This window comes from Sardina pilchardus, chromosome 22, assembly GCF_963854185.1.
Source record: "Sardina pilchardus chromosome 22, fSarPil1.1, whole genome shotgun sequence".
Classification (NCBI taxonomy): Eukaryota; Metazoa; Chordata; class Actinopteri; order Clupeiformes; family Clupeidae; genus Sardina; species Sardina pilchardus.
The window spans coordinates 16144745-16159744 of record NC_085015.1 but is presented as its reverse complement, the minus strand read 5'-3'; the positions used below and the strand labels follow the sequence as shown (position 1 = coordinate 16159744).

General features: G+C 42.3%; 3 protein-coding genes across 7 annotated transcripts in view; 2 read left to right on the top strand and 1 right to left on the bottom strand.

Annotated features, from left to right (window-relative positions):
• The window catches only part of LOC134070208 (receptor activity-modifying protein 1-like), a 23309-nt gene extending 19312 nt beyond the window's left edge, over positions 1-3997 (top strand). For 3 of the 5 annotated variants that reach the window (XM_062526482.1, XM_062526480.1, XM_062526477.1), the window contains 3 exons: positions 636-674; positions 1176-1329; positions 2458-3997. In XM_062526482.1, the coding sequence (XP_062382466.1) occupies positions 636-674; positions 1176-1329; positions 2458-2704 (440 nt within the window). In that variant the 3' untranslated portion in view covers positions 2705-3997. The remainder of the gene's footprint in view (positions 1-635; positions 675-1175; positions 1330-2457) is intronic. The other 2 variants (XM_062526481.1, XM_062526479.1) reach the window with 2 other exon arrangements.
• A 3667-nt stretch (positions 3998-7664) lies between these two features.
• Positions 7665-11611, top strand: LOC134070472 (CD209 antigen-like). The gene is made up of 5 exons (XM_062526850.1): positions 7665-7752; positions 9328-10092; positions 10304-10455; positions 11076-11200; positions 11443-11611. Exons 1-5 carry the CDS (start codon positions 7665-7667, stop codon positions 11609-11611), a joined length of 1299 nt encoding a protein of 432 aa, XP_062382834.1.
• Positions 11612-12021: 410 nt separating this feature from the next.
• The window catches only part of LOC134070301 (UDP-glucuronosyltransferase 2C1-like), a 5388-nt gene continuing 2409 nt past the window's right edge, over positions 12022-15000 (bottom strand). The window contains exon 2 of the mRNA XM_062526610.1: positions 12022-14840. Within this exon, the coding sequence (XP_062382594.1) occupies positions 13215-14831 (1617 nt within the window). The 5' untranslated portion in view covers positions 14832-14840 and the 3' untranslated portion in view covers positions 12022-13214. The remainder of the gene's footprint in view (positions 14841-15000) is intronic.

Here is a 15000-nt window from a genome sequence, read left to right as displayed (position 1 = left end):
CTGCTAATATGTTTATGAACCCATGCTAAAGTTTAAAGTAAAAAGAGAGATAAAAAATATCTATAAGTAAGAAATAAAAAATGATCTATTTAAAATAAAAAGAGAAGTAAAAAATGAATGATATATTGGAAATCATCTTAATGCATGAATAATAATGCAAAAAAACAAGGGAAAATCCAGCCTTTAAGGACACCAATTTTCTCTATTGTAAATAGATATGTTCTTCCTTAATATTCAGAGGGCATAATTATACAAACCCCTATGCCAAATTCCATAGAGGCAGGACAATGTATATTGTTTCATTGTTTTAATTAAGGCATTAAGATCAATTTCCAAAAAATGATTTTTGTATTCCTCTTTTTAGTCAAATTTAGCATGGGTTCATAAACTTAAGAGTGCAACTGTATATTCAAATACTGTACATTTCTATTTCAGGCCACAGTAAACAAAATATTATATTTTAATGTATTTTACATTACTTTTTTCCGGACTTTTAAAGATAACTTGATGCATTTATGTCATGTACTTGAGTCTGCCATCCTAAACATTTGTCCTTTTGTCAAGCCAACAATTAAAACATGTACACATTTTTTAATACATATATATTTTTTATGTTTCATTTTTAATATATTTAGATAACACTACAGAAGCCAACATCACGTATGAAGACAACGGTAAGACAAACCAATATTCCATTACTAATCTAAAGTTCCCTTCAAGATCAAAATGTAATTTAAAAAAAGGGGGGAAAAAGCAGTAATTACCTGTGTGGACAATATGCCATACAACCACATTAGAGCTTTAGAAAAGCGACAGTCTCAGTCTCTGTGGCAGTCTCATCCAGTGCGCTTGATGTGTGTCATATGTCTTTCACTGGGTTATGCTTTGATGAGTCCCAGACACATATCCACAATGGGGACATTAAAGTACCATTTTAAAACATTTTCACAAATCATTTTTTTTTTAAATGTTGTTTTTCAAGTAATTCCAGTGAAACTGTATTGGATTATGTTTAGTTGATTTATCTTTACTAAATCAAAACAAAAACATCTGCATTTTTATTGAAATTAAGTGAAATACACAATTAAATAACATGACTTTTTAATATTTTCAAAAATGGATTCATAGCGTTTTGGAAAAGAGCTCTTCGTTTATTCTGTTATATTATGCTGCAGAGTCCTTTCAGGATCAGGAGAAGAACCATCCCGGCTGGCACTGCAACGCTGAACAGCTGGAGTTGTACAGCCATATGTACTGTGGAAGTTACTTCCATAATCACATGGTCTCTGTCCCAGAGCAGACATGGTGTGACTGGGAAGATATCAAGATGTGAGTGGGCCTTACAAAAGTCAAATGTTTGCTGCAGATTTGCAGCAATCTTGTGGGTGATGTATGGGAAACAAATGAGTTTGCTTGAAAATATTGACAGTTTTCCAATGTTGGCCACTTGAGGCAAACTTCCAGCAAAGTTCTGGCAACAATGAGTTTTGCCAGAGCTTTGCCACTAGTGGGAAGATATCAAGATGTGAGTGGGCCTCTTGTGAGGAAAGCTGGAGAGCTTAAATGTCTGCTCTTGCTCATGATTTTTTATAACAAATTATACCAAATTAGAAAAGCACTCAGAAAGCGCAAACCTCCACCAAGCGAAAACATAACCGCCTCCTGGATCCAGATGGTGATACAGATCACTCTCTTGCTGCAACAATATGCTCTGTTAATCACTACAAAAGTGAAAGTAATTGCCATCAGAAAATAGTAATCCTTATATGATGTTCAGGTTTGAGCTGGTGGTTAGTGTTATCAACATTGCATATGCAGGAGAAAAACAAACAAGATAGACCATACTGTACTGGCTGAATGTGCCCCATCGATGCGTGTGTGTGTGTGTGTGTGTGTGTGTGTGTGTGTGTGTGTGTGTGTGTGTGTGTGTGTGTGTGTGTGTGTGTGTGTGTGTGTGTGTGTGTGTGTGTGTGTGTGTGTGTGTGTGTGTGTGTGTGTGTGTGTGTGTGTGTGTGTGCGCGTGTGCATCATCTGTGTGGCTTGGTTGTTGACACAAGGGCTTTAACACCTCTCTTGTGCATGTTTGAAATTACCACAGAGACAGATCTTGGTTGTAGTAGAATTAGTAATTAGAATCAGTGAATTTGAAGCATGTTTTTGTGAAGCACTTTGAGTAGGAAAGCTAGGAAATGAGACCTTGGGTAACAATTAATACCAGAACAATAAAAGCCTCTATCAGAGGATGAGAGAACACTATGGCTTAAGAAGGACAGGAGCACATTGTCCATAACACAAAGCTTGAGTTAAACCTCTAACAGACTTTATAGGGAAGAGAATGATAATAATGCATAGGCTACTGTAGCTTTCTATATGACAAAACATTGTGAATGAGGCTGAATCTGACTGCTAGTAGCATTTCCAACTGACCTCTCCCGTTGTTGTTTTGTTTCTGTGTAGACACTACAACGAAGTAAGCGAGTGCATGGAGAAAGTGGCTAATGCGCTACAATGCTACTACCCCAACCAGCACACGCAGGAGTTCTTCGTGGGCATCCACCAGACGTACTTCCACGCGTGCCCGGAGGAGGAGGAGGTCCCCTGGGACGCGCCGCCCGGGCTGGTGCTGGCGCTCACTCTGCTGCCCGTTAGCCTCATCCCCGTCCTCGTCTTCATGGTGGTGTGGAAGAACAACGCGCGGGAGTAGCCTAGCCTAGCCTAGCCTAGCTTAGCCTAGCCTGGCCTAGCTTAGCGTAGCGGCCTAACACGTGCTGAGTAGTGTTAGTGGAAGTGAATCTGAGGGGTCCAAAATGTCACAATGCACTACTGAACTAGCTGTCCGTCAAGTATTGAAACGGCAATACCATATTTTAGGATAAAATGAGTTATATTTTCTGATACAGTTAGGTCAACCTGGATGAGTTCATGCTGCATCTTATAACGCCTTGGGTTTGATTCAGTTTTCTCTGTAGCATAGGTAGGTCTACATAACTTATACTCTCCAGTGTTTCACATTTGTGACCCTGTAAAGCGGAACCAGTCGTTTCGGTAAAATTTAGTAAATTAAGTTATTGTGCTCACGTGAACGGCCATAAACTAAGCTTTCCAACGATATGTATATTGAGGGTATTACACAAACTATCGCTAAGATAACCGCATCCAAAGTTGACATGGTTCTCCTGTCATGATATGCCAGAAGAGGAGAAATCACCTGTTTAAGCAGCGCGTGCACAACGGGAATGACAGCAAATGTGTTGAATCTTCGCCGGGTTTAACAGTCAAAACGTAGGTTTTTCAGTGAAATGCGTTCACGATATGAAACTGTAGACTGTATACAGCCGAATTATGCGAAAACGTGAAATTCAACATTTTAACCCGGAAGTTTGTTATTGTTGATTTTCTCAAAATAACGATGTGCGCAAAACAACTGATTTCGCTGTGAATGGTCACATTTGAGCTACGTGTTTGCCTGCTGTCTTGTGCAAGCATCTGACTACATTTTATGTGACCATGTTTGATTGTTTTTTTTTTTTTTGTCATTTTATTTGTAAGGGACCATGTACAGTTTTTTAACATTAATAAATGTTTCCATTTGATGCACTGTACCAGAGTTAGCCTTAGGCTAATTTACATCCGTAGTCCCCCTGGCAGGGCACAATTACACATGTACAGCAGACAAACAAAGAGGTAAGGTAAAAGCTATATCTGTGTAAGCCAACAGCATTATATGCAAGAGAAGGGTATAGGTGGAGTAATAGTACTATGTTTTGGGTGCAGTGTATAAGAGGTATAATGTTAGAAGCAATACTGTTGAACAAAGAAGGATCCTTGTATTAATTGTTATACCGGAAAAGGTTAACTAATGGGTTATTTTTGTATATTAAATAAGCATTTTTTTTTTATCATATGCAAAATTGCCTGTTATAGGGAACACACACAAATGTCTGTGGTTATGTTTGGCTTTTAAGACTGACATTAAACAGTATTCTGCTGTAGCCTACTATTGAGTAGCTTTGCGTGTGTGTGTGTGTGTGTGTGTGTGTGTGTCTGTGTGTCTGTGTGTCTGTGTGTGTGTGTGTGTGTCTGTGTGTCTGTCTGTCTGTGACAACAAGGTCCACACTTCTTTTATATGATTATTCTGTTATAATATCCCTAAAACCTGCCTTCACCTTTTTAGACATGACTCACATTTTCGTGACTGGACTTGTGTGGGCTATGCATGGTATTTGAAGGTATAGGCTATTAACCCTTTCATGCGCAACGTCCACATGCGTGGACAGTAACTTTAACTCTGTTTTCTACTTATTTATCATGTTGATATACACCAATCCACTTCAGGGCAGTTTTAGTAGGTCCTTGACAATATATTAACAATATGTATCATCTTATATTTGGAATATTGACTGCTTGATGACATCATCAATTCAACATGAGTGACAGTAATGGCCACATGCTGAATGCTCCAGGCATATCTGTAAAAAGCTAGTACTCAAGAAGGCAAAATCATGTAAAAAAAAATATTATGCTGTACAGGAGAGTGTGTTGAACAACTCTATGTTTTCAGAAATTAAATCGGATGTAAAATGGAGTTTGTAGACCCTAAAAAGCAACTGTCCACGTATGTGGACGTTGCGCAACAGAGGAGTAAAATGGCCAAAAATTAGATTTTGTAACTATGACTTTTTTTTTTTTTTTTTTTTCAAATATGATTTTAATTGCTTTAAATTACAAAGAAACAAACATTTGGTAAACATATTTATAAATAATGACCTAATTACATGTGGTAATGCCAAGGTGGTATGGTAATATGGGGGTAGTAGAGGGTTGGGTGGGTAGTAGAGGGGTGGGTATGAGAGTACTAGAGGTGTGGGTGGATTAGTAGTAGAGGGGTGGGTAGTATGGATGTAGTAGAGGGGTGGTTGGGTAGTGGTGGTAGTAGAGGTGGGTAATATGGGGGTAGTAGAGGGGTGGGTGAGGGTCGGTGAGCAATAATGGGGGTAGTAGAGGGGTTGGGCGGGTAGTATGGAGGTAGTAGAGAGGTGGGTGGGTAGTATGGGGGTAGTAGAGGGCTGGGTGGGTAGTATGGAGGAAGTAGAGGGCCATAGTTTCCGCATTTTCTGTCATTACATTTTATCCTTTTTTACCCCTTTGTTGCGCACTGTCCACATACGTGGACAATAACATAACTTCTATATAAAAGCATATTTTTAAAAAATTCCAACTGATTTTCAATATTGGGCTCATATAGAGTTCTAAAATCAATACTAAAAAAATCTAGACACTTTTTTTCATAATGCGTGCATGAAAGGGTTAACTAAGTGATTCCTGAAACCCATTAGCTTTCAGTGCAAACAAAAGACTATAGAAATCTGACAACAAAGTACAAAATAGCCTGTTTCCTGCCATTAGTGTTGATTCTAGCCATTACCCCTCTCCCTTTCTTTCCCTAAGTGTGCAAAGAAAACACAACAACAAGCATTTCCCCTTCAATGCAAATGGCACTGATAAATGCACTTTGTGTGAAAATCAGCTAACGGTTCTCACCGTCAAACGTAAAGCACCCCTACCCCCCTTCCGAAGTCTAACACAATGCTATCAGTCTACCAGGAAACAAAGGGAAACGAAGGGAAAGAAATTGTCATTGAAACAATAAACAAAGATGATAAAACACTGCCTGTTTAATTGGGGTATGCATGCTTACATGACATCTGGTAGCTTTTGAACAGGAAATCATTCCCAAAGGAACTTGGCTGTATCTGCGATGACTAAGAACCTTGCGTTGCGTGTGTGTATGTTTTGTGTGTCGTCTCATTTCTTTTGCAGAATAGCGTCACACAGTGGTTGGTCACTGCAATACTAGCTTCATATGGGTTCTGGAGGAAGAAAGTCGATTGTGTGCTTATGTTTATTGGTCAGTGGGACGCAAGGCACCAATTAGAACAAACATCAAAACGTGATGATGTAATAAAATTCAAACAGTGCTTTCAGAAATTGGTAATAAACTTTATTTTGTCTCAGAATGAAACAACAGAAGAGTAAAATCAAGAATAAGAGCTTAACATTAATACAGAATTCAGAAAAGTATACAAAGTATTAGCACAATGTCTGAAGCTGAAATTAAGTATGTAGTAAGTAAGTAAGAATTCAGAAAAGTAGGCCTATACAAAGTGTAGCACAATGTCTGAGGCTGAAAGTAAGTATGTAGTAAGTAAGTACACTTAGGTAAGTGGGTAAAAGAATGGAGCCCAGTGATGGTGGTATAGTTACATTACATTAGCCTACATTACATTACATTACATTTGGCTGACGCAAAGCGACTTACATGATAAAACATTTAAGCTTTTAAGAGCACTTCTAACAACAAATTCTAAAAAAAAACACACAATAAGTGCATCAATGAGTGCAATTGTCTGTAGCAGTGCTATGAGAGGAGATGTTCTCTGAAGAGCTAGTTATGTGAACCCTCTCAGTCTTCTCAGTCAGAGTCAGAGGCCTGTGCAGTCTCACACCCAGTGGGACGTTATAGGGGAGGCATCAGGGCATAACGACCTGAGGTGTTACAGTAGTCAGGATTCCTTCACACCTTCACAAAAGGTGCCTCTGTTATCAGATTGTAGCATTTTACATTATATGTGTGTGTGTGTATGTGTAAATGAGCTGTGCTCAGTTCATTCAGGGGTATCAGAAATAAGCTCTATCTTCAGAGCTGAGGTCCACTTCTCCCTTAGCCTCCAAGCCAGTAAGGTCAGTCTGTGTCTTATTCACTCAGGTAAGCACGTAGAGAGATCACACTGGAGGAGACATTCTTCTATGGTTTTATATTTGCATTTATATGTACCTGAGGTAAGTACCAAACATGTGTTTTTTTTTTTTTTTTTTAATATTGCCTGTTTAAGTATGTACTTTTGGTCCATACATATTGTATATTGTAAGTACATACTACCCTAGTTGGTACTGTATATAACCGTGACCCATTTTTAGTCAAGCCATTAGCAGCTATTGTCTGTTAGCTCTTTTTGAAGTGCATGTGAGGTGTCTCTTTAATGTGGGTTTTGCAACAATATCAAATGCATTGTTATGTACAATGTTACAGTGTAGAACAGGATGTGGTACAGTCAGTCAGCTCACCAGTGTGACTGTACTGTAAGTATAAGACTGCAGACCAATTCCTTGTTTTTGTACTAGCATCCAGTAATCATTTCTTGCCATGGAACTGTGGCTTTGTCACTGATGCAAGATTAGAGAAGTGGCATAATCTGTGTGAAGCAGATCAGTGAAACTCACCAGAGCTGGTTAGAAATGAGTCACTGCTACAGACAAGGGATTCCTTAGTGTTATTTCTACTCATTGCGTGACAACACCACAATTACCCTGCAAATAAATTCCCATGAAAAAAATACATTTCACACTTCACAAGTGTACAACAAGTTTATAATGTATGTTAAATAAATGTTATATATATATACTGTATATACATTTACAATTTATGTGTATTATGTTCAATGTAAATGTTATATTTAATTTATGTTTTTATTTATTTAATTTTTGACATATTTAGCACATCTAGGTATAACAATGTTATATGTTAACAATGGTAACAATGTTATACTTATCTAACTCTATTTAAATATGTTCCCCTTTTCTCCCAAAGATTATTTTTCTAAAACATGGTTCTTCAGCACCTGGTCTCATGGATGCAAAGTGCCCAGTCTGTGAATATCCGCTCCATGAGCCCATCCAAGACGGAGCAGACAGGTATACTGTACATTAACTTCACAACACTGCAAATCCATGACTCACTCAGCCCGTTAACCAATACCAATACCAAGCTAGGCTAGTGCCAAATTGGATACAGGAACTTTAGCTAAATTATTCTGACATAATTCAGTTTATATACTGTATCTACCTATAAGTAAATATTGTATCTTCTGATGTAGTCCTACTTTTATTGTCATCATCCATTCATTCATTGGTTGTTATCATATTCAGTAGATATATAAATGACTTGATTGAATATCATATAGTATTTTCTATTGTTAATGAATTAATTAATTCATTCATTTATTGGTTGTCATAACATTCAGAAGACAACCTCTTTAATCAAATATCTTATTTTCTAATGTTCATCCATCCATCCATCCATCCATCCATCCATGCATTCATTCACTGGTTGTCATAATATTCAGTATACCTCAATCAGTATAACAAAATTTTGCATTTTCTAACGTTCATTCATTCTCTCATCCAATCATTGGTTGCCATTTTGCTCACTGAACTTGCTCCAGTGCCCCTGAAGTGTCAGTCAGATAAGCCCCATATGAGGAGGCCGGTCTGGGCTCTGGCTCTCCTGGGTGCCCTATGCTGTGGCTGTCTGCTCTCCTCCATGGTCCTTGCCATCCTGTGTGAGTATATCAAGCATGTCCCATTTTGTTGTTGTTGACATGTTTCTGATACGGGATAGATTAGAATAGAGTATCATAGAGCAAGTTGTTGTTCACAGGGACTGCAAATTAGCCTATAGGAACTCTGGTGCAATGAAATTTGTTGAAAATGGTATGTGGTCCCTAACAAATCAAACTAATAGCAGCCTTGCTGGTTCCCTGACCAGAAGGAAAGGTGGGGAAGGGGTTGTTTACTGCTCTCCCATGCCCACATCCACGGCTGTAGTGCCCTTGAGCCAGGCACGTGTACTTGGCCTATCGAGGGCTGAGAACCAAAGGGAATTACGTGACATTTTGGTCAAAATTGAGTTATATATATATATATATATATATATATATATATATATATATATATATATATATATATATATATATATATCACCTGAATGCTCTTGATGAGCTCTCTTAGCTGACAAAATTATAGACGTCAGATATTTATAAACATATAGTTTTTGAACAAAAACCAAAAGGTCTTTAACTGTGAACATTTAGAAGCAGTTAGATTTGTTTGGGCTCTCCTGTAAAGTTGGTGAAATGTCACTTACTGTACGCCCCTTTGGTTCTCAGCCCTCGCTATGGAATATTAGTTTGTTGGGTTATAGTAACTATAAGAGTTCAGATGCAAATGCCTCTAAATCCACTTTTTGTCATATGAGATAATGATGGTGAGTGAATGCTCTTCACATATAGTGTAAGTTACTTCAATAATTTAGCTTCAAGCCTCACTAAATACCATTCTCTTCCTGGTCTGAAATATTGATTTGTAGGCGAAACCCTATAGGAGCCTGATACAAAATGCTCATTTAAAAGAAAAGTGGTCAGACGGATTTAGAGGCTTTTGCATCTGAATGCATCTGTTCTTGACTTTTTTTTCTCTCTTTTGTCCCAGATGGCAGAGCAGTGAGGAGCAGTCCTCTGAATCTTGACGTTGCCAGAACGTTTCAGAATGATTACAGGAACCTCACCACTCAGCTCCTCAGCATCGCTGAAGAACGCTCAGCATTGCAGAGCTCCGTTTGGAACCTAACGGAACTCAACCATCGACTGGACGTCCAATGTGACGAGGTAGTGGGCAACAACACACAGCTCGTGGCTATCAACCGCATCCTCTTCTCGGAGGCTGCCCGTCATGAGGAGATGATATTTAATCTAACGGAGATCAACCACCATCTCAGAGAAGAGAATGATAAACTCTTTATACTCAATGAAGTGATTGCAGAAGAGAGAGACAACATGTCCACCGCTATTGGTGTTCTGGAGAAACAGAACGAGAACCTTACAGACTCACACCAGAGAGAACTAGAGAGGACACTAGAACTCTATGCCTTGAATGTCAATTTCAGCAGGGAGTTGAGAGAGAGGACGGAGAACTTTACACTCCTCTGGACGCAGAGCCAAGAGCTCCTGGACCAGAACATTCTCCTACAGAGTGAGAACCTTCAACTGAGGGAGACGGTGGGGCGCGTGCGCTCACAGAACACGGAGTGCGAGAGAGCGGTGCAGAACTTAACAGAAGCTCAAGAGAACATGACCAGATTCCAGAATCAGAACTTGAGCAGAGAGACTGCAGAGTTGAGAAATGGAATCCATCTCCTCCAAAAGGAAGTGACATCGCTAAACCTTTACTGCCCCGTGGTCAACCACACTTCGCTGGGTAAGCATTATTTGTCCTCCAATCACCACAAACAATGCAAACACGTCCAAATAACCTTAGTAAATCTATCTACCATTCCCATTTCTTGGTACAGCATAAGTAGCTTCCATCAGCAATTGTAAGATGCTCAATCTCAAGGCACAAATACTGAGGTTCCGTAAAGTGAAGTATCTGGTTCTGTTCCCCAACATGTTCCCTCTCTGGCCTGCAGAGCGGCGCTGTAGGTCGTGTGAAGATGGATGGCGTCTCTTCAGGTCCAGCTGCTACTCCCTCTCCAGAGACTCCAACAGCTGGGCCCATGGCAGGACCCAGTGTCAGTCAAGCGGGGCTGATCTGGTGGTCATCAACAGCCAGGAAGAACAGGTATGAGAGAGTCCTCAACTCCACCCTCTTCTGGCCTGGTCAGACTATACGATTTTTTTGTCGCTCACGATTGTCGTTTACGATCTACCATGTCACACTATACGATTTTAGAACCATGAAAACCTCTCCGTGTCTGGGTCGGGAGAGTGGCCACATACACCGAAAGCATCGGTCGCGTCATACGACTCCCGTCAAATTTCTGACAAGCCAGACTTTTTGTCGGGCTGTTTTAGAACGTGAACGACAAATCGCAAGTCGTGAAGCATGTCACATTATAAGATTCACTCCGTGTGCGATGTCGTTCTTGACCATTTGAAATCGAATACGACGCTGTAAACTTGTCGGTCACGACAAATTCGGGCCAAAAACGGGCTGAAATCGTGTAATCTGACCAGGCCATTAGGGTGCAAGTAACGGCTGTGCAAATAAAGCTGAGAAGCCCACGCTCTCATACATACAACTCTTGCAAATATCATCAATTAGGTTTTTGTTGTGACAAGTTAGGGTTAGTGTTAAGAGTTATGACAGTGTTGTGCCACTCTGATGTAGATACCCTCAAGAAAACCAAACTCTGTACTGCTGATGACGTTAACATGTTCTCTGCTTGACCTGTTATTCAGAGATTTGTGTTTGCGATGAGTTGGAGCTCCAACCCCAAAGGAAGAGTATGGATGGGGATGACTGACATCGAGACAGAGGGCGAGTGGAAATGGGTGACCGACAGCCTGCTCAGAGACAGTGTTCAGTAAGGCTAATTACACATGTCCATATTCATATTATTATTGCTGAGAAAATAGTACTGTTAACTAAGGAACTTCTGGAAAATTGAGAACATCCAGAAATTGATGACAGAAGGAATTTGTACACTCCTGCTCAGTTAACACAATATTACTTGAATACAGCTAAAAAGTTGATATTGCCTTTTGGAATAAAACAAAATCAATCAATCAATCAATCAATCAATCAATCAAATGAAACTCTTCACAGATACTGGGTTCAGAGAGCTGATGGCACCAGTGAGCCGGACGATTGGCGCGTGTCCAACGAGCAGGGAGAGGACTGTGGCCACATCGACACGGCCGAGGCGGAGCTGAACAGCTGGATGGACGCACCCTGCCAGGCCCACTACAGATGGATGTGTGAGAAGGCCCTGTAGGCTGCTATGGCAACAGCGGAACCAGAACACTGCAATGACCCAACAAAGACTGACGATACAAGACTAGAACTATGGATGTGCGTTCACTTTGGCATAGAGTGCCCTCTGCTGGCTGTCAGGACAACAGCAGAACTTTGAGGTTTTTTTGACACTCCTAAAACTAGACATTCTCTGTAATGCTTACTGAAGTCCCTCTCACTGTTTCTGACAACAGTGTGTTATGAACTTGAATAGGTATACAACCTTTCTTACATTAATGATTACAAAAGAAGACATTGCATGTCTGTAATGGAGGCTTCTGGCTCCCAATTCATCTGACCTTTGCTGTAGATATCACCTTTTTCTTTTGTCTAGTGTCAAGTTTCATCTGAATTGTTAATCGCAGAACATGAGGAAATATACACCAAAAGTATCATTATGCACTGACCACAACTTGTGTCATGTGCCATGGACAAACAAGGCAAGGGTTTATTGTCGTGAAACATGGACAGTGACATTGTTGGTTTGGAGAACCACTGAGAAAGGCCTTTCACGGCTTCACGGTACAACACTCTGGCATTACAATAAATGTTTTGATATTTTCAAATGTGTTTGATCATTTACAGTACATGTACTGTATCATTGTATCAGCAAAAAAAAAAAAAACACAAAATAATATTCAATGGCATTTAGAATGAATAGCTATACAAGTGTTAATTTCCAAACCATTTCTGCTAAATAATGATAATGAAAAAGATCAAGTATAAAGTACAAAGTATCTGAAGCTGTAGTAACCTGATTCGTGCAGTAACTGATACCATCTCATTGCATTACATCAGAAGCTTATGCACTGGGTTATAATCTCCTTCCACACCTGAGTAGTTCCTGGGATCATCTTTCTTAGAAACAAAGCCATTTCTTCCTCCAGGTAGTATATGCTTGTTTTGGTCCTATACAAAGCACAGCATGTGAATAGGAAAATGTAGGAATTATTTTGTCACTATTAGGAGGTGTAAGCTAACGAAACTGGCCACTTCGAGGCACTTGTGCTAAGCTAGGCTAGTGGTGAGTGTGTCAGTCCGAGTAACCACATGTATGGAGATGAGAAAGGTAGGCTATGTATTGACTTCATCTAACTCTGGGGAATTCAGTGAATGAGTCCCAAAAAATGACGTGTTCCTTTAAGGAGTTAGGACTGAGCATTAAGATAAAGAGAAAAGTTGGACCAACTCCTTGAGTGCACTCTCGGATAAATGGCAAATGTAAGAATCCCTTCATGTTTTTTTCCATATTTAAAACCATGAACACTAAGTAGGGTAAATAATAATTTTATAGCATATACATTTGTAGTGTATGGTAAAGCTTTCACCTGGTTGAACAACATGCCCATAAAGCTGCATAAAGTATGTTATTTTCTTTTTCTACAAAACTGCCTTTAGAGTTCTGAAGAAATGACTATTACATATTCGAATAGTCACATTTTATTGGCAATGAAAGACAATCATGTAAAAGCTTAATGAGAAACAAATGTTCACTCTTCCTTCAGAAATGCATGATTACTTCCAGTGCATTTTTTGTTAATGCTTGACAACAACCCCCCCCTTTCCCCCCCCACAGTTTCCCTTCATTCCACCTTTGACTTGCCTCTCCTGCACAGTCTGAGACACAGGAAGCGAATTGTGAAGACTACAATACCCATAATCCCCGTCAACACCGCGCACAGGAACACTACCACATCCACAGAGTGATACGAGTACCAGGGCATCTTGTACGACTCGGTGCGCAAGTGCGCCGCCCCTTTGTGGCGCATGACAAACTCCGTCCAGTAGATGGCGCTGTCTAAGGGGTGCATGGGCCGGTCTTTGTGGAGGCGCGAGAGACGCTGCATGTTCTCCCGGTACGAGGGCGTGTGCAGCACCTCCTGCAGCGCCTCCCCGAAGTTCTGCCGGTCGATCTTGGAGGCGTCGATCACCTTGGCCGCGCCGCGGACCTCGAGCCGCAGCACGTTCTCGAACTGGTCGAAGAGGAGCGGCACGCCGACGATGGGCACGCCGTGGTAGATGGCCTCGTAGATGCCGTTGGTGCCCCCGTGCGCCACGAAGGCCCGCACCTTGGGGTGCCCCAGCAGGTCGTTCTGGGGCATCCACGGGACCAGCAGGGTGTTGTTGCCCAGGTTGTTGGGGCGCTCGCCCGGGTTTCTCCAGATGACCCGCTGCGGGAGTCGGGCGAAGGCGGCAGCGATCTCCGAGGTGATGTCGACGGGAAAGCCTTTGACGAGCGTGCCCAGGGACATCAGGATGACGCCGTGCTCCCCCGAGCCCTCGACGAACGCCTCCAGGTCGTCGGGCAGCGGCTCGGCCGGCTTGCACTGGAAGCCGCCGATGTAGACGACGTTGGGCATGGTCGGGCGCGGGAACTCGAACACGAAGTCGACGCGCATCAGCCAGAGGTCGCTGGCCTGCAGCAGCTGGTAGAAGTCGACGTCCGGGCCGAAGTACTTGGCCACGATGCGGTCGTAGTGCGGGCAGACCACGTAGCGGTCGATGCAGACGTTGAGGAGGTAGTGCAGGGCGTTCTTCAGGCGCTCGACGAAGGTCATCCTGTCGGACACGTTGGAGCCCGAGGTGGGCACGTAGGAGATGGGCGAGGGGGCCACGACGAAGTGACCCTCGCCGCTCGTGATCCAGCGCACGTTGAACACCGTGGGCAGCCGCAGCTCGTGCGCCACCAGGACGCCCGCCGCCAGGCCCGGGTCGGTCAGCACGATGTCGTACCGCTCCGCCCGCAGGCGCTCCATCAGCGGCCGGTTCTCGAACACCTCCACGGCCAGCTGGCTGCCCTGCCGGTGGATGTCCGACAGCCCGTTGAGGATCACCCACAAGAAGGAGGCGAACGCCAGCGGCGACGCGCCCGCCCGCTGGATCTCCAGCATCCGGCTGAGGAGCGACACGAAGAAGTCCTCGTCCTCGATGTTGATGGCCTCGGGGAGGGCCACGGTGATGGAGTCGTAGTACGGCGACTCCTCCTTGATGTACCAGGTGCTGGCCGTGCGCACCACCGTGATCCGGTGCCCGCGCTCGTGGAGGCCCTGGATGAGGAGCTTCATGTTCACCCAGTGGCTGCCGTCCACGGGGAAGACCAGGACTTTACCGGCGTGGACCCCGGAGTGGAAGAGTGGCGAGAGGAGGAGAAGTCCCGAGAGGCACAGCAGCACACAGCTCCACGCACCTGCGCTCGACATGGCTCCTCTCTGCAAATCACAGCGTCACAATCAATTAATCAATCAAATGATAGATCAATAAGTCAATCAACAATCAGTCAGTCGGTCAGTCAGTTAATCAATCAGTTACTCAAACATTTACTAGCCTGGCTAACGCTTACCACTTCTCAAATGAGACGTGGTCTGGCAA

What these genes read in the sequence shown, in the direction of transcription:
- LOC134070472 (XM_062526850.1), top strand. Translation starts at nt 7,665, where the DNA reads ATGGTTCTTCAGCACCTGGTCTCATGGATGCAAAGTGCCCAGTCTGTG. An exon ending in TCAACAGCCAGGAAGAACAG is followed by an intron (nt 10,456 to 11,075) that starts GTATGAGAGAGT and finishes CCTGTTATTCAG; the next exon opens with AGATTTGTGTTTGCGATGAG. An exon ending in CTGCTCAGAGACAGTGTTCA is followed by an intron (nt 11,201 to 11,442) that starts GTAAGGCTAATT and finishes AACTCTTCACAG; the next exon opens with ATACTGGGTTCAGAGAGCTG.